A 22743-nucleotide genomic window follows, 5' to 3' on the forward strand; every position below is an offset into this window, starting at 1 on the left:
GTGTTTGGGCATCATGGAGCTGTGATGGTGCCCTCACCCATCAAATCAGGGGGTGTCCAGTTTGGGGTCTAAAGAGAGACTTGGTGTGATTCTTTCATCCTATTTGGAATATGAATTTAGATGGAATCCCCAGGGGGCTCCATGCATGGGCTGGACTCATTGGGGCTGGCAAAACCTCTTGTTTCCTGGGCTGAGCTGGACAAGGAGCATCCCCCAGCACGTGGCACCCACAGGGAGCAGCAGCTTCCCGGGCTCCACACATCCGTGTGTGCTCCCAGTGCCATTCCCTGGGTCGTCCCAGCGGGAATCCCCCTGAGGATGCAAATGTTGTTTTGGAGCAGGAGGGGAAGGAAGTGACTTCAAAAGTGAGCACAAGGGGTTTTTTTGGAAACAAAGGGATTCCAGGGTGGGACCTGTACTGGTCCCCGTGGTCTCAGTGCTGGGAGCTGAGAGCAACAATAACGACCCACAAAACTGCTGTAAAATGGCTTTTCCCCCAACATTGCTGGGAATTTGCTCCTGAACCCCTCTGTGGTTCCTATCTGCCGGTTCTTCATGAGGGATAGGTAAAAAAACATCCCTTGAGCCACTTTCCAGCTGGAAGAATTCCATTGTGGTGCCAGGCTGTGTTTGCACCTTCAGTCAAGCACTGACCCCCCCAAATTTGGGGGGCAATTGGCCCCCAGGGTCCAGCTGCCCATGCCCACTGTGTCCCATCACGCTGCTCCCAGGGCTCTATGTGTGGTGGGGCCTGTCCTGCACAGCTCTCCAGCAGCTCTGCAAAGAGAGCAGTGAGCCTTTTCCAGGAGAGCCTCTCCACCCCAGCACTGTTTTAGGCTCAGACCATGAGGTGGATGGGTCTCTGCTGCTGGTTTTAGGAAGGCTTGGTTTCAGGACATGTGTTTACCTGTGTCACTGAACACTAGGATCAGTGCAGAACCTCTTCCAGCAGCACCAGCCATGCTGGGGGAATGTTCTCTCCTCCTGGACATCTTTTCCAGCACCTCTTGTTCTTGCAACTCACTCAAAGCCTCTTGAGTAAGACCTCGGCTGTTGGGGTTTTTTTTCAATCTCTGTCTTATTTACTATTCTCTAGGCAGTCCCAGAGGGAGGTGCAGAAGAGGAAATGAAATTTGGCAGAAAGCTCAGCATGTCTGTTCGAAGAAAGCCATCAGTGGGGTCAGCAGCAGCAGAGCTGCCCCTGCCAGAGCTGACCCTGAGGGGTTTTGTGGCTTTGCTGTGATCCCCCTTCCCTCCCTGCACGTCTGGGAACCCACAGCACACGTAGGCCAGGCCGATGGGTTAATTTTAACGCACTGTGATGTGTTTATTTACGGTCTTCATAGATGCAACATTGTTGGCCATAACAAGATGCTCCTGTTTCAGGGCCCAGCTGCCTTGCAGTGCCTTTGCAAGCACCATCCTGAGGGAGGGGGATGACCTTGGAGGCTGCAAACATCTCCCAAAAAAACCTGGGTTCTGTGGGAGCTGGGAGGAAACGAGTGTCACCTCCATCGCCCTGATGCTCCGGAGCCCTGAGGAGGAGGGTTGGGGAGTCCAGGAGGGAGGAAACGAAAGCTGGGCTAAAAAAAACCGACCCAACTGCTGGTGGAGGAGAGAAAACACACACCCAGCTGGCCAAAGCCACAGAGCAAAGCCCTCTGTGCACTAAAGCAATGTGGACAAGTGTCACTGTTTGCAGCTGCTTCCAGACAGCACCATGAGCATCAGGTCCCCTCCAAGGGCCTCTTCCCCAAACTGCACCAGCCCTGGGCAGCAAAAGTCCCCTGTGCCCTGTTTGCACCCACCTGGGAGGTCTCTTTGAAGGGATTAGTGGGCAAAGGGTGGGAAGTTCCTCTCTGAGCTCAGCACCCACCCACGAGCACCTCTGGGGTGGCAGGAGGGGATTCATACAGAGCACTGAGGTATGGATAGAGGTACAGCATGAGGAGAAATGGCCTCAAGTTACACCAGGGCAGGCTTAGGTTGGATATTTGGAGACATTTCTTCCCTGAAAGGGTGGCCAGGCATTGGGAACAGGCTGCCCAGGGAAGTGGTGAAATCCCAGGCCCGGAACTGTGCAAAGAACCTGTGGATGTGGCACTTGGGGGTGTGGGTTAGTGGTGCTGGGTTTACAGTCAGACTTGATCTTAGAGGGCTTTTCCAACCTTTTTCCAGCCCCAACTCCCACCTCCAACTAATCAACCCTATTTTGAAGCTCCTTGGCTGCTGGGAAGGTACCAATGGGTACCACCTCCCTGACCCCATTGGCACCATGAGCAGAGGCTTCATTCTCCAGCTGGGTTGGCTTTTGCTGCCCCTCATATACCCTTCAAAGTTCCTGATGGTCCTGAATTAGGGCATCCTGGAGGGAAAATGTAGCCACCCTGGGAGGCAGCAAAATCAGAGCTGCTTCCACGGAATGTGCCTCCTGTTCCCATGGGATGTGCCCCCTGCATCACACAGGGCACATTTCTGCCTCCCAGTTAGGTGGCTGGGCATCTTGCCAGCCAAGAGACCACGAGAAGTGATCAAGTCACGTTGGATCAGGGCATCAGTTTGCACTGGCACAGATTTGGATGAACATTCACCCTCTCCTCTCCCACTAGCCAACCCAGGCTCAACCCGACAAATCTGCAAACCTTCCATCCTTTCTTCAACTAAGACTTTAAAAAAACAAGCAATGAAAAGAGATTTGATAGATCCCATCTTGTCTCAAGCCCTTCTGGTGCCTCCCTGCGGGTTTTAGCTGCACCCATGGGTGCAGCAGCACAGCAGGGCTCTGCCATGGCCACCCAGCTCCTCCCATTCCTGTATCACATTCCTCCCCGCTAGTCAACATGGAAATGTTTTGAAAGTGTCTTAGAAACCTGCCCTGCTGCCAAAACAGCTGAAAAATGAAGCCGTGGAGGGAACTGTGGGGCCGCTTTCCAGGTCGGCTCACACGGGTCTCGCCGCCGTGTTCTGCTGCGAGAATGGGATTTTCAATGGGATTTGAAACATCTGCCTCTTCCTTTGGCTTCTTTGAGCCGCTCTGGAGCTGAGAAATGGAGATTTGGGGGCAGGGAGGCTCTTGGTTTGGGTGCCCTGGGTAATATGTGAGCATCGCCTGCGCGAAGGGCAGGAATCAGGAAGGTGGGTCAGGGTGGGTGCCCTTCACCCTCGTGCCCAGAAGAGTGGGAAAAGGTGAGAGAAAGCAAAAGGAGAGAAAGGAAAGGCTTTTCCTTGCAGTGGGCAGTGAAGCCGGGAAGCTGCTGGGACTTCAACCAGGCTTGGAAAAGGTCTGATGGGAAGAGGACTCTCCAGGGGACCACTATCCTGCTCCAAACAAGCTCTTAGAAAAACATCTCCTCTTGCCTGTGGAAGCATCCAGCAACCAAAGCACTCCGGAGGTCGTGGCCATAATTAATCACCCTTGGAGATGGAAAAGGCGCCTTCCTCTTGTTTTTGAGCCTTTTGGCTTCATCTTGTGGTGGAAGAGCTGCGGGTGTTCAGTCCTTGGAGGACCAGGCTGGGGGAGACGGCGCCAGGCAAGGGCTGCTGAGCAGCAGCAACCCCCCCACAGGTCACAAACAAGCCTCTGGAAATCATCCACAGCTCCATCCATCACCCCTGGACACCGTCCCTCCTTTGGAGGGAGCCAGGGTGAAGAATTTGGGGGATGAAACCAAGGTGCTGTGGGCCGGTTAACCCAACCTTTGCCCAAGAAGTGCTTCCCAATCCAGGAGAGCTGAGCTTAACTGGGCACCCAGGGCACTTCACCTCACTCAAGAGCTCTGCCCAGGCATCTCCCTCTGCGCAAGCAATGAGTTTGTCCTTCCTCCTTATCAGCCCCAAATAGCTGCGACGTAATGTATTGTTTTCCCTCCTTAAACAAATTACATCAGAAGGAGGAAACAGGCATATTTTTTTCCCTTTCTTTTCTGGCATGGATGTCCATCAGCAAGATCTGTGCAGCCCCATTTCCGTGCCAGGCCTTCATATCCTCCTCCTCAGCCGGCTGCTGCTTTCTGCTGCTGAATAATAGATGGCATTGGTGCCCTTCCCCTCCTCCATCGAGGGCTTTGTGGTCCTCTCCCCGCCATATCCGAGGAGCCCCTCCACGGAATGAGATCCAGCTGGAGCAGGAGGATCTGGCTCCCACCCAGGGCCGCAGATGGGGAATGCACGGGGGAACCCACGGCTGTGGAAAACAATGGGGCCACCTGCATGTGAATCAGTGGGGCTTGTTCTCCAGCCCCAGCCTGGCCAGGGAACCTCCAGCCCCTCCAGATTTGGAGCTTTGTTGCCCAGGTGAGTGAGCCCCACTGGGGAGATGGGGTTGGACCTTGGGCAGCAGTCACCTGCAGGGAGAGGGTGGTGGCCCTCCAGAGCTTCCTGCGGCTTCTTGGGAGGCTGTGTTGTGCCAGGACACAGCAGGGACAGACTCCAGAGATGATATGGGGGCCATAACCTCCCAGTTCATACCCACAGTACCCAAACTTGATATATTTCCTAGAAATTTAGGGCAGGCTACAAAGGTGGGGGGGAGGCCCTCCACAGCTTCCCAAAGCTTCTTGGGAGGCCTTGATGTGACAGGGATGAATGGAGGCAGATCCCAGAGCATCTCCACAGGGTGTTGAGGGGATATGGGACACACAGCCTCCCAGCTAACACCCACAGAACCCAAACTCTATTTCCTAGAAATGCAGGGCCCTTGAAGGACTTCTCTTCCACAGGATGGTCCAATACCCCTTATGTTTCTGTAGATGTTTTGCATCCCAGCAGAGGGATCCGGACAGGTCTGCTCCTCCCTGGGGGAGCTGGAGCCCCGTTTGTGGCTGAGTCCAGCCCCCCGCAGTTCCCAGCAGAGCAATAATAAACAATGTCCTTTGTAATACCCACAACTTGCTGTGAAGGAGTTTGTTTTCTGCCTCTTTGCGGTATCGCCGTCCCTGGTCCCGTCCCCGGGGGGGATTTAGGGGGCGATCATCCCTCTCCAGTGTCAGTCCCAACCCTGATGACATCCGTGCTCCATTCCTGTAGGATGGGGGGTTCCTGCCTTAGCCCGTACCCCGGTCCCGTTCCCGGGGATCAAGGGAGGAGCGGTCGGTGCCTGGTCCCGCTCCCAGCCTCGATCCCATCCATGCTCCCATTCCCGGCAGAGGGAGCGGGGGGCTCCTGCTCTAGCCCTAATCCCGGTCCCATCCACTGTCCCATCCCGGCTCCTGTTCCGATCTCAGCCCCTGCGGGGGGTGTCCCGTCCCTGTCCCAGCCCTAATCCCACCGTGGCCCCATCCCGGCAGGAGCATTCCTGTCCCGGCCCGGGGGTGGGGGCGGTCCCAGCGCTGATGGGGGCGGTCCTGGCCCCGGTCCTGCCCCGTTCCCAGACCCGTTCCCAGCGCCGGGAGGGCGGTGCGGCCCCACCCCCGACCCCGTCCCGGCTCACACGCGGCGTCGGGACCGGGACAAGGAGCGGGGCAAGGAGCGGACCGGGCATGGCGCTGCCTCCGCCGCCCTCCTGAGCGGGGCCATCGGCTCCGGCACCGACCCCGGCACCGACCCCCAGCTCGGCATCGCCCGGTGAGCGCGGTGGCAGCGGCCGGGGGGACAGTGGGGGGATAATGGGGGGGTAATGGGACCATGGCGGGACAATGGGGGGGGGGGGGGGGGGGGGGGGGGGGGGGCGACCCCGGGGGGCGGGGGAGAGCGGGGACATGGGTGGGGGACACACGCACAGACGGGTGGGACGCACACGTGGGTGGGGGACACGCACACTCACGTACACACATAGGTGGGACACGGACACACGGACACACCGACACACGGACACACTGATATACGGACACACCGACATACGGACACACCGACACACCGACACACTGACACACCGACACACCGACACACGGACACACCGACACACGGGCACACCGACACACGGACACACGGACACACCGACACACCGACACACGGACACACCGACACACCGACACACCGACATACCGACACACGGACACACGGACACACCGACACACCGACACACGGACACACCGACACACGGACACACCGACACACCGACACACGGACACACGGACACACCGACACACGGACACACCGACACACGGACACACCGACACGCCGACACACGGACACACCAACACACGGACACACGGGGTGGCACTTGCTGCGGGGTGGGTGCCACGGGTGACAGAGAGTCCCCACGCACCCAAAGTGGGGAGCGGGACACTGCACGGGCAGGGCCGACCCCCGTTTCTCTTCACATCCCACAAACTGCCTGGACTACCACTCAAACTGCCTCAAAACCCAAAAAAATTCCCCCAAGCCGGGGGGTGGGAGCAGCAGCCCGCACTGAGCCGCTGGCAGGAGTTGCCGAGCCGTGCACTCGAGGAAGCTCCTGCTCCCTTTGCTCCTCTTGGCCTGATTCATTTGATTTTTTATGCATTAATTCACGATCATCTCTTTGCCGCTCGGTTTCTCCCCTCCCGGGGGAATTCACTGGCTGTTTATCCGGGATTTCCCGTACACAGCTCTGCTCAAAGCCGTGGAGCTCACTCCCTGCTTGCTCCAACGTGTGTTTTTCCACCTCTTTGCATGCTTGGGTCCCTCTTTAAACTGTTTAGGGGTGTTTTAATTCACACTGGAATGGGTGACGCTCTGATTTCAAACCCTTTGACTCCTTTTAGCAGCTCCTAACCCCCAAAACGCCCTTCTTTCCCCCCAGACACCCTTCTTTCCCAGAACTGGGCACTGCCTGGCATCACTGCAGGAACAACTTTAGGGGCAAAACGTCTTATTTCTCTTTCTATTCCAGTTTTCTTATCGGGTTCTTGCAAAACCCATTTGGCAACCCACTGCCTTCCTGTGCGTGAGGTGAGGAGCAGCAAACCCTGCTCTTGTGGGGCCACTGACACTGGGGGATGGTGCCCCTGGCTCAAGGTCACTGCTGCCAAAATTGGGCTCTTTTGTACCACCAAATTCCGCTTATTTCTACTCAAGCAAAGGGAACTTCAGCCTCGGTGCCTGATGGGTTAGGAGGAGACCCCTAAATATGCCAAGCCTTGAAACACGGCCGTATTTTGGGGTTTAGTGGTTTCTAAAACCCCCAGAAGTATTTTGGACTGTCATGGCACTGAGTGACTTTATCCTGTCTCTGCCCAGTGCGATTTTTATCTCCGGCTCTTGACATGGAGCCAAAGCCATGAATAGTTGGCCGGCACTGGAGCGTGCTGGAGCCACACCGGGCTCCCTCCTCCCTGCTCAGCACCCCTCAGGAAACCAGGCCACGGAGCAAAGACCCTGTGGCTTCCATGGAGGAGAAAATCATCCCCCAAAGTCCACGCCGTGGTGATGCTTTGGCTTCCCGGTGACTCTGGTGCCGTGGTGGAGCCTGATAATTGTGTTATCTGAGGTCTCTGGTTATCTCCCAGAAGTTTGGGGTTGCCAGGGTGGTTGTGGGGTTGCTGGGTGGCTCCCTTGGGCTGGTAGGTCTCCGTGGAAATGTCATTTCTCCCAGATATGGAGCTTGGAGGGGAAAACAGTCATCAAACAGCAGGGGGTTGATGCAAACTGGTCCCATGCTCGTCTGGGGGTCCAACTGTTGCTTCCCCCAGTAAGCACCAGAAAATCATGGAGGGCAAAACCTAAGCCAAATTCCTGGTATAAACACCTCCAGGAAGCCTAAAAGATGCAAGTGTCCCGTTTTTCATGTGCAATAAATAAAAAGCAAGGTCTGGAGGCTCAAATAGGATCGTCCCCCGATCCCATGGGGTGCTGCAGGGTCTCCTGGGTAGAAGGTGAAATAGGGATGCAGGGGTAAAGCAGGCAGGGAGCATCACCTTTGCCAAAGCAGGAAGGAAGTGTTGATGGAGGGATTAAATATCGACCTGGGTTGATGTTTGCTGCCAGCAGGATCCATCCCCAGAGACCTGCCGTGCTGGAAATCAATGGGATTGATTTCCCAGGGTGGGGACCGAGGCAGAAGGTTCTGGTACCACCTGGGAAGCAAAGGCTGGAGAGGGGATTGATTCAGGGAGGAATTCAGGGAGTTTCTTGGGGGAAAAATTCCCTGAAAAAATCATTTGTCCCAAAGCAAAACATTTTATTTGACCTACGAACACAACCATAAAGTTGTTACATCTTTTATCCAAGCTCCCTTTCCTCTTTTGAACTTGGCTCAAGGTACTGAAAAAACCCTCCAGGAAACCAAAACACCCCCAGAAAAATACTTTTCATGGAGAAAACTAATTCAACTCTGCTGTTTGTCAGCCTGGGGACAGGAGGGGAAACTGAGGCCCATGGCTACTTCCTGGGGACAGCTCCATTTGTGGAGTGGAACTGCCCTCCAAAGGTGGGGGAAAGAAGAGAAACACAGATCCTTTGTGAGCTTAATTTGGGAGAAATGAGGGCTGCTGGCTCTTTTTGGGGTGGAGGAAGGGGTAAGTCAGACCCATTGGGGATAAAAGAAGGACATGCCTGAGGCTCCAGGCAGGGAGATGGATAAAGCCCCCGAAGCTGCTTGGGTATCCTGGAAATGGATCCTGGAGGTACTTTGCCTTGGGATCGCTGGAGAGAAGCTCCGGGAAGAGCTGGGGATGGTGGCACTGGGACAGCTGGGATTGGTGGCACTGGGACAGCTGGGGATGGTGGCACTGGGGGAGCTGGGGATGGTGGCACTGGGACAGCTGGGGATGTCCTCAGCCCATGCTGGCCAGAGTCAGCACAGAGGAGGAAGGCTCTGAAGGTCAACGTGGCAGACAGGAGCCCAGGGGAAAGGGCAGATGCCAACCAGGCAGTTTGGGCAGGCTCAGATTTCAGCCTGGTCCTGTCTCTCCTCTCCAACCCGCCGGGCTCAGGGGCGTCCAAACGCGCCGCCAGCTTGTGTCGGGTCACGGAGGGTTTGACCACAGTCCCAGAGGAGGGAAAACCATACCAGGTCGTTTGCTTCCCAGGGTCTGGAGTAGTTCCTTTTTTTTTGATGAGTCCACTAAATGCCTGTAAATTAGGGCAGGGAAAACACTCCCGGTCTCCTGGTGTCCCTTGGAAAGAAGGTGCTGGAGATGTGGGAAGTGGCTCTTGGTTTTGACCTTGGCAGGAAGCAATGGGAGCTATGGCAGGACAAAGGGCTGCATCTGTAAGGTCCTGCTGGTAAATTAATCCACATTAATTATTTGGGAAGGTCAATTAAACCTCATCAACCCCCGCCTGTGAAAACGGATCCATCACAGCCATCATTTGTTCGGGCTTGGATGTCTTTAGGGACTTTGCTGCTGCTGGCAGGTTCCCCAGGAATGGATGGATGGTGACCACTGGGATGGCACTGGAAATGCTGAAAAACGGGGCAGAAATCAGGATTAAAGCCCTTTACTCTGCAATTCAGTGTCCAACCTGTGGTCCCTTTCTGCTGGCCCAGGGTGCTGCCCGTGACCTTCTCCAGTGACAGCTCCCTCCTTCCCCATATTGACTCATCCCAATAGCCACGGGAGATACTGTTACAGGAGCATTTTGGGATGCTGACAACACATGCACATGCCTGTGGGGAGATGTACTGCAGGGCATGTGGCCTCCAGGGCACGGATCTGCCCGGGCTCCTCTTATCACCGGGTTCTTCTCCCATTCACTACCAGTTTTCTGGGAAAAAACCAAAACATATCTCATGGGATTAAACATGCTGGAGAGAGAGGTGGTCCAGGCATTGCAACCAGGTCCTTGGAAAGGGCTGGGAGACAGGATGGAGCAGATGCAGGTGATTGTCACCTTTGGGGAATGATGGGAGCATTCATCCTACTTGGCATCCTCAGGGATCGCTGTTGCTTCCACCCTCCCCTGTCCCTACCGGGGGCTGGATATGTCACTGGCAGAGCTGGTGTTCGTGCCATCCAGCCCGTGGGCAGCAAAGGGCAGCTGCCAGTGCCAGCCTTTGTGCCTTCACATGTCTTGGCTTCCTGTGTCCCCTCGGGGTCACCGTGGATGCAGCAGGGCTGGGATTGAGGGGGTGGATGTAGCCACAGGCCCCGCAGACACAGCAGGTTTTGTCCTGAGCATTCCGGGCAAAATGAGGGTGAAAAATGAACAAGAAAGGCTTTTGCATTCTAGAGGGAAAAGGAGGGAGAGCACGACAGCGGGGACAAGGCTCCATTCAGCCAGAGAGCCCCGTTTGTGTTGCTCCTTGTCCTGGAGACGAAGATGGGCGACGTGGCACATCCCTGGCTCCTGGCACATCCCTGGCTCCATGGTGGCAGCAGGAGGAGATTCCCCACCTTGACTTAGAGAGGGGTTTGCAACAGTTTGTAGGGTTTTCTAGCTCAGGAGCCTGTGGGGAGGTGGCTGGAAAGGAGGCTGAGCTTGTCCACATCAGTCTGCAGGGATAGAGGGGGTGCAGATGGAAAGGCACAGAGAAACCCCTGCAAGGCTGCAGCCTCTGGAGCCCTCTGGAACCCTATCACCCTTCCCTGCATCTTGTGTGGCTCCTCTCAGCCACAGTGGCCTCTCTGACCCGTTTAATCTCTTGCCACATCTGTGGGCAACCTCTCTCTGCCTGGCCACAGATCTGCAAAGCTCTGAGGGAAGGCAGGAGTCGCAGAGACGAGCAGCTGGGAAGTGTTTTGCCATCTGCCTGAGCGCTGTTAACCCTCTCCTTCCACAGCCACAGCCCCTCTGCTGAGGGCTCAAGGGAAGCAGGATGGGACCAGAGCTGATCTGAGTGTGGGAAAAGCAAAACCCTGAGGCCAGGACAGAGCAGGATCAGTGCTGGCTCCTCGTGTTCATCACAGAGTGTTCCTGAAGTTAGATTTGGGTTTGTACAGAGGTTGCAAATGTACAGGGTGTGAGCATGTGTGTGGTTTCCACTCACATCCCTGGGCAGTGGGAGCCTCAACCAGTGCTCTTTGTGGTCTGCTGGGAGGGGAAAAGCAGTTAAATGGGGGGAAGAGCAGCAGGGATCATGTCTGTGCCACTTCTGGACAGGTTTGTTCCGGTCCTTGGAGCAAGGACTGGAGTGTCCCCTTGTGATGGGCTGGAGGCATCACTTCACACCTCCTCCATCAGCTCAAGGTGCTTTTTAGGGAATGAGAGATCAGCCAGGTTGGCAGCTTCCAGGAGACTGTCACTGCCTCCTTCCCTGCAGGATCTGACCTGGGGTAGGTGCAGGAGAGGTCTGGATCCAAATCAAGTCATGAAGTCATTACATCTTTTATCCAAGCTCCCTTTCCTGTTTTAAGCTTGGCTCAAGGTACTGAAAAAACCCTCCAGGAAACCAAAACACCCCCAGAAAAATACTTTTCATGGAGAAAACTAATTCAACTCTGCTGTTTGTCAACCTGGGGACAGGAGGGGAAACTGAGGCCCATGGCTGCTTCCTGGGGACAGCTCCATTTGTGGAGTGGAGCTGCCCTCCAAAGGTGGGGGAAAGAAGAGAAACACAGATCCTTTGTGAGCTTAATTTGGGAGAAATGAGGGGTTCTGGCTCTTTTTGGGGTGGAGGAAGGGATAGGTGCTTGTGTGGGAGAAAGGGCCTGGCCAGGCTGTCCCACAGCACGGTGGCACCAGGTCAGAGCTGAGAGGGCTGGGATTGCTCCTTTCCACCTAAAATCATAGTGAGATTTGTGTCAGGGCTCCTCCTTTCCAACCTTTTCTCCTGGTCCCTGAGCTCCCGCCCTGGATCCATCTCCCTGTGACCCCCGTTTCCGCAGCTTCCCGTAACAGGGCACAGCACTGGGATCTGAGCAGCCTCTCTTATGGGAAGGGAGGAAATGCATATTCCTTTGATTCCTGAGTGATGGGCTCGCTCAGGGATCGGGTGTCAGCTGGGTCCAGGGCTGTCCCCACACACAAAAGGGCCCTTGTCCCTCCTCACGCAGACACTGCCAGACTGTCTGTGTCTGCAGAGACTCTTTCAAGTCCATTTTTCTCCTCTCAGCTGATCATTCCCATGCAGAAACCAGCTGGAATGCTGGAGAAGCAGGTCTTGAGGCCAGCAAGCAGGACCTGGGAGATGGTCACCATCAGCCCAATACTAACCCCGTTAAAACCATCCTCACCAATAACAGCCAGCCCAGGCAGAGCCCCTGTGGTGGTGAACACACTCCCTTTGGCAAGGTTGGATTACAGATGTGGGGATGTTTCCTCTGCCAGAAGGAGCTGAGGACCTCTGAAATCAGGACCAGTCCCAGGGATTGCTCCTGGAAAAGCACAGCTCCACTTTCTTGCCCTCTCTGCCTGGGGTTTAGTAGGACCCAATTTTCGTGGTGCTCAGCTGAGTCACTCCTCATGGCTGGTTAAACACAGAATGGAGCATCTTTCCTGCTCTGGGATACAGGAATCCAAATTTCTGTGGGAACCTAGTTGGAAAGGTAGACTGGGACATTGAACTGGGCCTGGGATTTGTTGGTGCACCTTAGTTCTACTTCTGTGCTCCAGATGCAAACGAGGTTAAATAAAGCTCCCTTTTATCTGTTTGACCATCAATCCTCTGTGGCAGGGACCACCTCAGCTGTGTCAGCACCCAATACCGTGGTCTCTGTGGGCGGGTGATGAGCTGGCAGGAGGCACACAGGGCCAATCTGGAGTCATTGTCACCTGCAGAGATGGCACTGCCAGCTGTACTTGTGGGTTACCTGGGGACAGCACCAGCCAAGCATTGATGGCAACCTTGGTGGGAGGAGAAGGGAAGGGTGTAGGAACGGTAATAATGACCTCCTGGACAGCACTGTGGCACTGGGGTGTTCTCATCTAACCCACCTCGCCCAGGGATGAATCCTTGCTCCATGTCCTTACAGCCTCTTTGCTTTCCCCTCCAGGGCAATGGCGAACCTCACAATCCCTCCAGACTGGACCAGAGTCACCAACAGCTCCTTGGACCCAGGTGGCACAGATGACAACCCCTACAAGTGCATATTTGATGAGGACTTCAAGTACGTCCTGCTGCCCGTCTCCTACGGCATCGTGTGCGTGGTGGGGCTCTTCCTCAACCTGCTGGCCCTCTACGCCTTCATCTTCAGGATCAAGACCTGGAATGCCTCCACCACCTACATGTTCAACCTGGCCATCTCAGACACGCTCTACGTGGTGTCACTGCCCCTCCTGGTGTACTACTACGCCATGGGGGACAACTGGCCCTTCAGCGTGGGCCTGTGTAAGATAGTCCGCTTCCTGTTCTACACCAACCTCTACTGCAGCATCCTCTTCCTGCTCTGCATCAGCGTCCACCGCTTCCTGGGCATCTGCTTCCCGCTGCGCTCACTGCAGTGGGGGCACGTCCGGCACGCCCGGCGCGTGTCGGCGGCCGTGTGGGCGGTGACCGTGGCCTGCCAGTCGCCCGTGCTCTTCTTCGTCACCACCAGCACCAAGGGCGACACCATCACCTGCCACGACACCTCCAGCAAGGAGCTCTTCGGCCAGTTCGTCATCTACAGCTCGGTGATGCTGGTGCTGCTCTTCTGCATCCCCTTCCTCACCATCATCGTGTGCTACTGCCTGATGGCGCGGCGGCTGCTCCAGCCCACGCGCGGCATCTCCCGCCTCTCCCGCTCCAAGAAGAAGTCGGTCAAGATGATCATCATCGTCCTGGTGGTCTTCATCGTCTGCTTCCTCCCTTTCCATGTCACTCGGACCCTGTACTACTCCTTCCGGAGCTGGGACCTGAGCTGCCAGACCCTCAACGCCATCAACCTCGCCTACAAGGTGACCCGGCCCCTGGCCAGCACCAACAGCTGCCTGGACCCCATCCTGTACTTCTTGGCGGGGCAGCGCTTCATGAAGTTCAGGGGGAACAACGTGCTGGGGAAGCCCCACAATGAGGTGGCGCTGGGCATCGTGCCCAACAGCCACCTGGGAACCAGCAACGACACAGACACGTTATCCAAGGATCTGAAATCCTAGAAAGCCTGGCTATGCTCCAGCAGCAGAAGGGTTTATCCCAGGGGTGGAGGGAGCTCAGGATGCTCTGAGGCCTTAGGCTTTGGGTGTTTGTGGTGCCTGGCAGAGCACCTGCTCCAGCGTGGACCGCATTCAACGTGCTCCTCTGCTTGTTGCTGTTCCAAATGTATATTTTTCAGGAAGATGAAGCTGTGGTTCCACACACAAACCCTGGACCTCTGCCCCTTCATCCAAACCTGCCCCTCTGTTGGGGCATCTCCCCACCCGTGAGGCTGGGTGACCGAATCTGCTAAAAAAATCACGCCCTGAATGCCTTAAAGCATTTTTTTTAAAGTAAAAACGCTGTGTGGGAAAGGCCCCCCCGAGGAATTCCACCTGCCTGTCTCCAGATCTCCTGGCACAGAGGCAACAGGAGTTTCTCTGTGCCTTGGCAAGGGAGGAAAGGCTTTGGGTCCATGAGGAGCTGTGGTTCTGCTAAAGAGGTTCATGAAAATGTCAGGTGCAAATATCACTGGGAGCGGGAAAGAGTCTCACAGGGCTTTGCATCCCTGAAGAAATGCTCTCCCAGCTTCAAGCCCAGGCACCTGCTGGCAAAGCTGAGAGGGGACTCCTAGTTCCTGTCCAAGGGCTGGCTTCCCATGAACAAGGGTGCTGATTGACCTTCCACCCCACTGGAATTCGCTGGCACCATCAAGCAGATCCCTTGTAGGTTTGTCCGGTGGGACCAACATCTTCCAAAAAACCCATTAGCACTTCCCAACAGCAATGTTCGTCCTTTAAAAGCTTTTAGGAACCTTTTGGACCTTCCTTCCACCTGCTGACTTTAATAATCACCTCCAGCTCATTAAAATTTAAGGTGGGCTCTTCATGGCTTGTTTTTAACCCCCTCACTGGTGGCTCATGTTTCCAGCCAAGGGACAAAGCCCAGTGTTCATCCCCTTGGTGCTGCCACTTCCTCATTGCTGCTCAGAGGTGACCTTTAGCAGCTTGGCATGACCCAAAATGCTGCCCAGATGCTGCTGTCTGGTCTCCCCATAATCCCAGTATTCCCAGTGCTCCGCTGGAACCGGTCAACATATCCCTTACAGACAAGGTAGACCTTCCCTAGGAACTTTGACAGTGCTAAAGCCTGGCTTGAGGAGCCACACCGGTAAGCGTGGTGCTAAGCTTAACCCAAATCCTGTCTGGATTTGGCCTTGCATATCCCTCATCAACCAGGACAGTTCAAAGGAAGAAAACCTCCACAAAACACTTCACCAGGAGGTCCACTTGGTCTTCCCCTCAGTAATTGTTGGGTCAGAGAGCCAAGAGCCCCAGTCCGTGGTTTCCTTGCCGCGAGGGTGCTGATTCCTCACCCCAAAAATGAAAATTGCTTCGTGCCGCAGCACTGGACGAGTCACATTTTGTAAAAGCTCTATTTTGGGATTAGACAAACACGTTTGATGTTGGTTTAGACCAAAACCTCGGAGCACTCCTCAGCTTCTCCCATTCCCCTTTCTTGTGAAGTGGTTTGGTGGAGGCAAAGGCACATCGCGGTTCTGTGGGATTGGGGTGACTGGGACGGGTCAGGGTTAACTGGGAGGTTCCTGCGGTCCCACCTCAGCAGAGTCACAGTCCCATGGAGGGGTCTCATCCCACCCAGCACTGCCACAACCACAGGAGGCAAAGGAGGGCTCTGTGTCACCTCTGAGAACCATCAGCAAAGGCAAATGGGACATTTTTAGGGTGGTTCACCCCACACTTGAGTGTCCTTCAGGCTCAGATTGGGTTAAGACACAACTTGCACCGTGGCAGCACCTTTTTTCCCTGGGGCCTATGGAGGGAACTTGGCTTTGTGGGGAGGTCGTGGCGCGGTCGCCAGGGCGAGACAAATCGCTGGGAGAAATGAGGAGAAACGAATTCAAGGGGAGCACTGAACTGGGACAAACATTACTGCAGGCCAGGTCTGGCCTGGGCTCCTGCACTCGCCCAAAAGCAGCGCCAGCACAGAGTTCTGTACTCGGAATAATTCAACAAAAACCTGCTCAGAACTCCAAAAATGGGCCCAAAGTTCCTGCAGGCCCACTTGGAGACCCCATGTTTTGATGCCCAGCTGGCATCAAACCACCCCCCTCGGGCAACACAGCCAGTCCCATCAGGGATGTCCTCTGTCATCCTGATCCTGATCCCCAAGTGCCACTGAGCAGTTGGAGAGGTACCAACTGGAAATCTGTACCTAGAAACATTTTTTTGTTGTTTGTTTGTAAAAGCACTAACTTATACTAAAAAAAAAAGAAAAAAGGTGAGTTTTATGACAATGTGACTGTACATTTTTATTTTTGTAACATGCAAACACCTCGGATTTCTGATAGTAAATGAGTTTATTTCTATGAGCACTCTCCTGATGTCTCCTCTGATGACTGCAGAGATGTTTTGCTCCATGTGCTGAAACCCCTTGTTCTCTAAGGTTCCTCACCTTCCCCTGCAGACACTAGGAGGAAGTTTCCTGACCTCACCACTGTCCCCATGAATAAACACATTTTGTTTCCCATTGCAGTTTATCTTGGTCCCCAGCCTGGGACAAGGCTCAGGACACGCTCAGCATCATCAATGAATTTATTGCAAACTGGGATTAATCACCTTGGAATCTGCTCAGCAATGATCTGAGCAGCTTGAACAGGAACTTCTGTGTGATATGGATGATCTCTGGAATTGTAATTTTATAGAAACCCACTACTTTGTGCATCCCTGGAAGTGTCCAAGGCCAGGTTGGAGCAACCTGGGCTAGTGGAAGGTGTCCCTGCCCGTGGCAGGGGGTGGAACGAGATGAGCTTTAAGGTCTCTCCCAGTCCAAACCCCCCTGGGATTCCATGACTCTGTGATCCTATGAATTCCTTCATTTTCATCCCAAAGTCCATTTCTCCAGCCTTCAAATCAGTTTAGACTTGATGTCCCACTGCCCCTGTGGGGTGGGACAGAAGCACTTCACAGTCTCCTGCCCCGGGGGAGAAAGTTCAGCTCCGCTTTCTCTCTTCAAGAGCTTTCTAGTTGCCAAAACAAAAAGCCTCACAAGCACAAAGACAAAGAAACGACCGCAAACCCCAAAATTACTAAATTAGAGGTCGCAGAACGGACCTTCTGAAAACCCCCTCTTGATTTTCAGCCCGGATCTGGCGTGAATTCCACGGGGATGACGTGAGCAGGTTTAGCTCGTGGGATTTACGGCATCACATCCCAATCTCCCCTGCGCTGACTCGTGTGAGTCACTCACAGCCAAGAATGAGAATTAAGGAAGAAAAATATCCATTGTCAGGGAACAGACACCCAAGTCCAAACCACTTCTTGGGAGCATCACGCAGCACCAGGAGCAGGAAGGGAAAGTTAAGAGCACTGATGGTTCCCTGCCAAGACAATAAATCTGCCACATGGGCTGGAGGGATGACACTCCTCCTAGGCCTTCCCAGCATCCCAGAGGAGAGCTTTTCCTTCCTCATCATGCCTTTTAGGAAGCAGATCCTTAATCAGAGTGAGGCAGGCAGCAGGCCATGTGTTACTGTTAAACACCGGGTGCATCTACTTATTTTTTGAGTCCTGGCTCCATTTTAATTCTGATTTTCCTTCTTGGAGCTTGGTTTTCCAAGGAACAAGTCTGCCTGCCCCTTTGAGTCATTTCTGATCTGCCTGACCAGTTTAATAGAGGGGCAAAGTCTCCACCCTGTTGAGCTCCTACGAGTTTCATGGGAAAAAAACTTGTGATAGGAAGGAGAAGGAGCCAAAGGAGCCCCCACCCAAGAGCTCAAACTTTATATTAGACACCAGAGAAACCTCCCTCATTTCCCTCATGCCTGTGGTGGCTTGGGAAGGTGTCCATCAGTGCTGAGTGAGGGAAGGTGACAAATGGTGGCTCAGAGCCATCCAGGAGACCAACGTTGTGTTCAAACAGAGGGAGGAGATTCCCAAATCCCACAGACTAATATTACTGCAGAAATTCCCCAAAATGGATGGGCCAAGGCAGCAATTTCTGAGGAGGAAACCACAGCAGTGGGTGCTTGAAATAACACGTCAATCACCCGGCTTTGTGAGGAGTTTATTTTTAAGGCTTTCACCGGTTCAATACCAATATTTGCAGGCTCCTTGACAAATAAATGCTCAGGAAAGCCTGGAAGTTTAAAATACCCTCTTTTCTTGTTTATTTAAAATTTCTCCTCAAATACCTGCAGGTTTAAGCCCTGTCTAAGCACCAACATCTTGGAGTGTGTTTTGGGGAGCAGCTGGACTGTCACACTGAATCCCATCTTGACTGGGTGATCCCACACATATTGCAGCCCCATTTGATGGGAGAGCGGGAAATTCCCCCACCAATTCCTGCTCCTCTGCTTTTGCCACTCACTGTGGAAAGGCAACATGTGACAACCCCATTTCCAGCCCCTTCCAAATCCTGGGGGAGCCCTGAGATGCCTTCAAACCACTGAGCTTGGGAAAAAAGGGATGAGGGGTTCTCAGCTGAGATCCCACCCGGAGGGATGAGCACTGGGAGACCTTGGAAGGCAGTGGAAGGTGCATGGAAGACCCTGATCCCAGCAGTGCAAAACCCATCCTGTGCTGATTTTTAATTGGGAACCAGTTCAGCTGAAGAGGTTGAACCTGCTGCAGGAGAGTCCTCTGCTGGTGCTGAGGGGATGTGGCAGCAAGGGGTCAATCCAGAGGGAAAATGGATCCCATGGGAGCGCTAAAATTCCCTAGGAAGACTCTGGGAGCACACCAAGGGATGGGAGAAGAGTCCCAGGAGAGCAGTGGGAGGACTGGGGTCCCTGTCCTTTCCACTCCTACCCAGGCACACCCAGTCACTCAAGGCAGGATCCTGATTTTCATCCATGGGGCTTTGCAGGGAATTGGGAAATTTTCTCTTTGCTCTGAAGTTTCCCTTTTGTGGCCTCTCCTCCTGTGCCCTGTGGTTTTCATGGCAGGGAGCCTGGTCACCATCAGCTCATCCCCCACCCTCCCACCCGCTGCTCCAGCTCCTTCCCTTTCCCTGCAGAAAGGTCGGATGCTCATTTAACAGCATTCCATCCTTTTTCTCAGCTGGGTTGGAAACTGGCTGGACACCGCTGGGAGAGGAGCCCAAGTGTTTGGATGGAGGTGGATTCCATTCGGGAAGGACCTTGGCAGGTGCCCTTCCCAACAGGGTTTCCCACCAGGTCTGCGTTTGGAAACGGGTTTATTGTGGAAGGATGGCCCTGGTCAGGGGGTTCCTGGAGGCTGTGATGCTCTGCAGAGCTCCAGCCAGGGCAGAAAGGCTGCCAGAAGGGGAAGGTGCTCTGGGGATGCCACGCTGGGTTGGCAGAGCTTCTGGTCCTCCTCCGGCAAAGGGTTGGATAAGCTCAGCTTCGGGCCAGGAGGAAGGGACACTGCTGTGGTTTCAGAGAGCAGTTGGACACCCCAGAGCCTCCTCCTCCAGTGCAGGAGCTGTGGCCATGAGGAGAAGATGTGTTTCCTGTGGTCCTGGTCTCCAGCGGTACGTGCCCCACCTGAGCAGATCTGGAAGCTTCCGGGGGGGGATACAGGAGACAGGATCTAGGAAAGAGATCCAACCCGTGCTCAGAACAGGCTCCCAGCTCAGATCACCGTGGACACAACTCCAGGACACACATCTCAAAGATGTCCTTGGCTGCGTGGCCCAGAAGGGCCTTCTCCTCTGCTCTGGCCATCAGGAAAGTCCATCTGGCCAGCTGGGAGTTGCCAAGTGACACCAACTGTCCCCAAAGAGCTCCTGCAGCCCCGCGCTCAGCAAGATGCCGCTGCTCCGATGTCTCCCCCTCCCACATCCTCCACGGATGAGCTCACGGGGCTGGCACTCAAAATAACCCAGCGGGGGCAGCAGTGGGTGGGCAGCGCTGGCACTGCACACGTCAGCCTTCCCAAATCCATCTGCACACCGCGGCATCCCAGAAACCACGGGGCTTGGCCAGGGAAGCATCCGAAGCCCTGGAACAGCTCCCCATCTGCTCCTCCTGTGGGCTCCTGGCTGGGTGGTCTGGGCTCGGGGACCCCTCTGTGTCCAGCTCCTGGGGGGATGCTCCAGGTGTGGGAGCAACGGCAGTGCTGGGAGGGTGGGATTTCTGGGATCGAGCAGCATCTCTGTGGATGATGCCTCCAGGCAGGGCTGTGGGTAGCAGTGAGTGCCCGTGTCCCATGATGCCGGTTCCGTCTGGTGATTAACACCCCGCTGTCCTGAGCTTCATCCCGACTTTCTGAGGTCATTTCCTCGAAATCCATCATTCCATTCCCAGATGTTGCAACCCACCCCTGCATTTCAGCTCCTGGCTGGTGAGACAAGGCTCTTATCACAGCAGCACAAGGCCTGCAGGAAGAGCAACGCTTCCCAACAACCCCTTGAAGCATCAAAATCCTCCCCGTCTCCAAAATGCTCCCATTTCTTGCCCCAGTCAGCAAAGAACTCCCGAATTCTGGTTGAAATGGAATGTCAAGTTCGCTTTGGAGCAGCTGTTCTTCCTCCTGGTTGCCCGTAGGTGGAGGAAGAGAGCTTCACCCCTTCGGGTTCCCTCCTTCAGCCTCTGGCTTCAGGAGGTCACCCGGTGTTTTGGGGGTCTCCTCCTCCCTCCCTTGTCCCATCAGACCCTTGGTTTGGGGGGTTAATGCCTGTCCCAGGGAAGCTGTTGGTCGTGGCCTGCACAAGACCCTATTACCCAAAGCAAAACCCCAGGACAGAGATGGTCCCTCCAGCATCACAGGGACCCCCTGGACCACATCCAGCCATTTGGGCATCCCAAAAAAAGAGCTACTTTGGGGGAGTCCCAATCCAAGCCATGCCAGTGATGCTGCAGTGATTAACTTGGGCACTCGCAGCCCAGGGCTATGGATCCAACGATTTCCAAGGAGGAGGAGTCATTCCAGGTGAGCACCACAGGGGGGATGGGGAGAAAGATTTACCCCCAAAGAGTTGTTCTGCTGCTCAGAGATTGATCTTAGTTGAGGCTGGAGGTATTTTGGAAGGGAATACAAATGTTGGGAATGGTTGGAGAGGGCTTGGAGCAACCTGGGACAATGGGAGATGTCCCTGCCCATGGCAGGGGTGGGACTGGATGAGCTTTAAGATCCTTCCCAACCCAAACCATCCTATGATTCCGTGGTTTCTGTGAACAACTCAACTCCCAGAACATGTCATAATCTTGGGAGATTTTTATTCTTTTCATACAAAATGAAGCCAAAGAACTTTTATCCCAAAGTTCAGAATTATCCTCCTTCCCCCTTTTCTGATACTTTTCACTTCAAACCCACGTATTTTTAACCAAAAAAACCCTCCACTCATTCATTTTATTTTTTCTTTTTTTAAGCAAGAAACCCAAAACAAGGCAAGGGTTAAAATAAACCGACAGAAAGTATTCACTTTGACCTCCCTTTGACCGGAATGGTGTTTTGGAATGGTGTTTTCCTCCCAAATTTTGGGAGGAAAAATGCCTTGTGCCCTGGCCTTGCTGCTCAGGCCGGCTTTGTGGCTTTTGTCTGGTTGTGACTTAATGGGATTATTGTGAAACTGGTGGACATCTACCCTGTGGGGGAGGAGGGATCGTCTGCAGGACTGAAAGAAACCCGATTTCCTCGGAAAAGAGCGAGAGAAAGACTCGGTGGCTTCATTACCCCCCAGATAAAGTGTCACAAAAGGAAGGAGGGATCCGAAAAATCTTCTTCCACTGAGAACAAATGTTTACCCTGTATGGTGCAAACTGACCCCAGGTAATCTCAGGTTTAACCACGTGGTTTAATCCCACCCAAAAGGGCCTCTTTTGTGTTTCTCTCACCCGGAGAAGTCCTGCCCACTGGGGAATTTCCTGAAGGTCCTGGTGGCAGCAGGGACACTTTTTAAAGGTGTTGTGAAACATTTTATGTCTAAACATATATTTATGTGTTTTTTCAATGTGTTCTTCATTTTTTATATGTGTTTGCATAAGCCCCAGTGTCCCATTGCTGGCAGAGGGCACTGGGAGAGGGACAAGGGTAAGGAATGAGGAATGTGACACCTGCTCGGAATCACGCCCGGCTTTGGTGGCTGCAGGATTTTGTGAGGCAGAGGTGGGGTTCTAATCCCCAGAAAATTCCCCTGCTTTGGAAACTTTCCCACTTTTATAACCTCCACAGGTCACCCTGCACTCTTCAGGTGGAACCCTGGGTGGGTGATGGAGGATCAGTCACAGCAGCTCCATCCAGGGGGTCTCAGATCTTAATCCAGGGGCTTGGATAGGTCTTTACAACCATAAAGAGCTTGATTACCGGGTGAGATCTTTATTTCCCTTGGGGAATTACAGCTCCAGCCCATGTCTCTGTGGAACAGCAGGACAGGGACATCTCACAGGAGGTGCTGGCACCTCCTCACCACCAGTTCAGCAACTCAGCACAACTCATTTTATCCACCACCACAAAGCTCTGCATCTCTTCTCTGGGGGCTTTGCTTCCTGGTAACTCCTTTTTTACCTTTTGGGAAGTTGTTCCCCAAAATTTTCCATAGACATGGGACATGACATGGACCCTTTGGACGTGACATGGACCTTTTGCAGGAGATTTTCTTTCCTTCCAATGACATTTTTTCAACCTGCTGTTCAGCTCTGACTGCCCTGGGCCTTTTTTTGAATCAATGCTTTGCATTTGCATCCTCAGCCCACTTCCACTCCCTCTGCAAACATTTCATCCTGTTCAGCTGCTTAATTCTGAGGAGCTTCCTCATTTCTCTGTCATTTCCCTTTTTTTTTTTTTTTTTGCAATAAAATGCTGCAGTAGAAGGAATTCTTTTCCCGCTAAAAATAATTCACAGGAACTGAACTTTCTCTGCTAAATCCAAACTAACCATGGCCGGGCAGGGTTTTGGCTTTGCCAAGT

General features: G+C 54.0%; 1 protein-coding gene across 1 annotated transcript; it reads left to right on the top strand.

The window, feature by feature from the left end:
* Positions 1-5444: 5444 nt before the first annotated feature.
* Positions 5445-16244, top strand: P2RY2 (purinergic receptor P2Y2). Its single transcript, XM_027660068.1, has 2 exons — positions 5445-5562; positions 12795-16244. The coding sequence occupies exon 2, from the start codon at positions 12799-12801 to the stop codon at positions 13873-13875; it is 1077 nt and encodes a 358-aa protein (XP_027515869.1). The 5' UTR covers positions 5445-5562; positions 12795-12798; the 3' UTR covers positions 13876-16244.
* Positions 16245-22743: the final 6499 nt, after the last annotated feature.

This window comes from Corapipo altera, unplaced genomic scaffold, assembly GCF_003945725.1.
Source record: "Corapipo altera isolate COAL_440 unplaced genomic scaffold, ASM394572v1 74, whole genome shotgun sequence".
In the NCBI taxonomy this organism is placed as follows: domain Eukaryota; kingdom Metazoa; phylum Chordata; class Aves; order Passeriformes; family Pipridae; genus Corapipo; species Corapipo altera.

Excerpts from the sequence above, each read along its gene's own strand:
- P2RY2 (XM_027660068.1), top strand. The coding sequence starts at position 12,799 with ATGGCGAACCTCACAATCCCTCCAGACTGGACCAGAGTCACCAACAGC.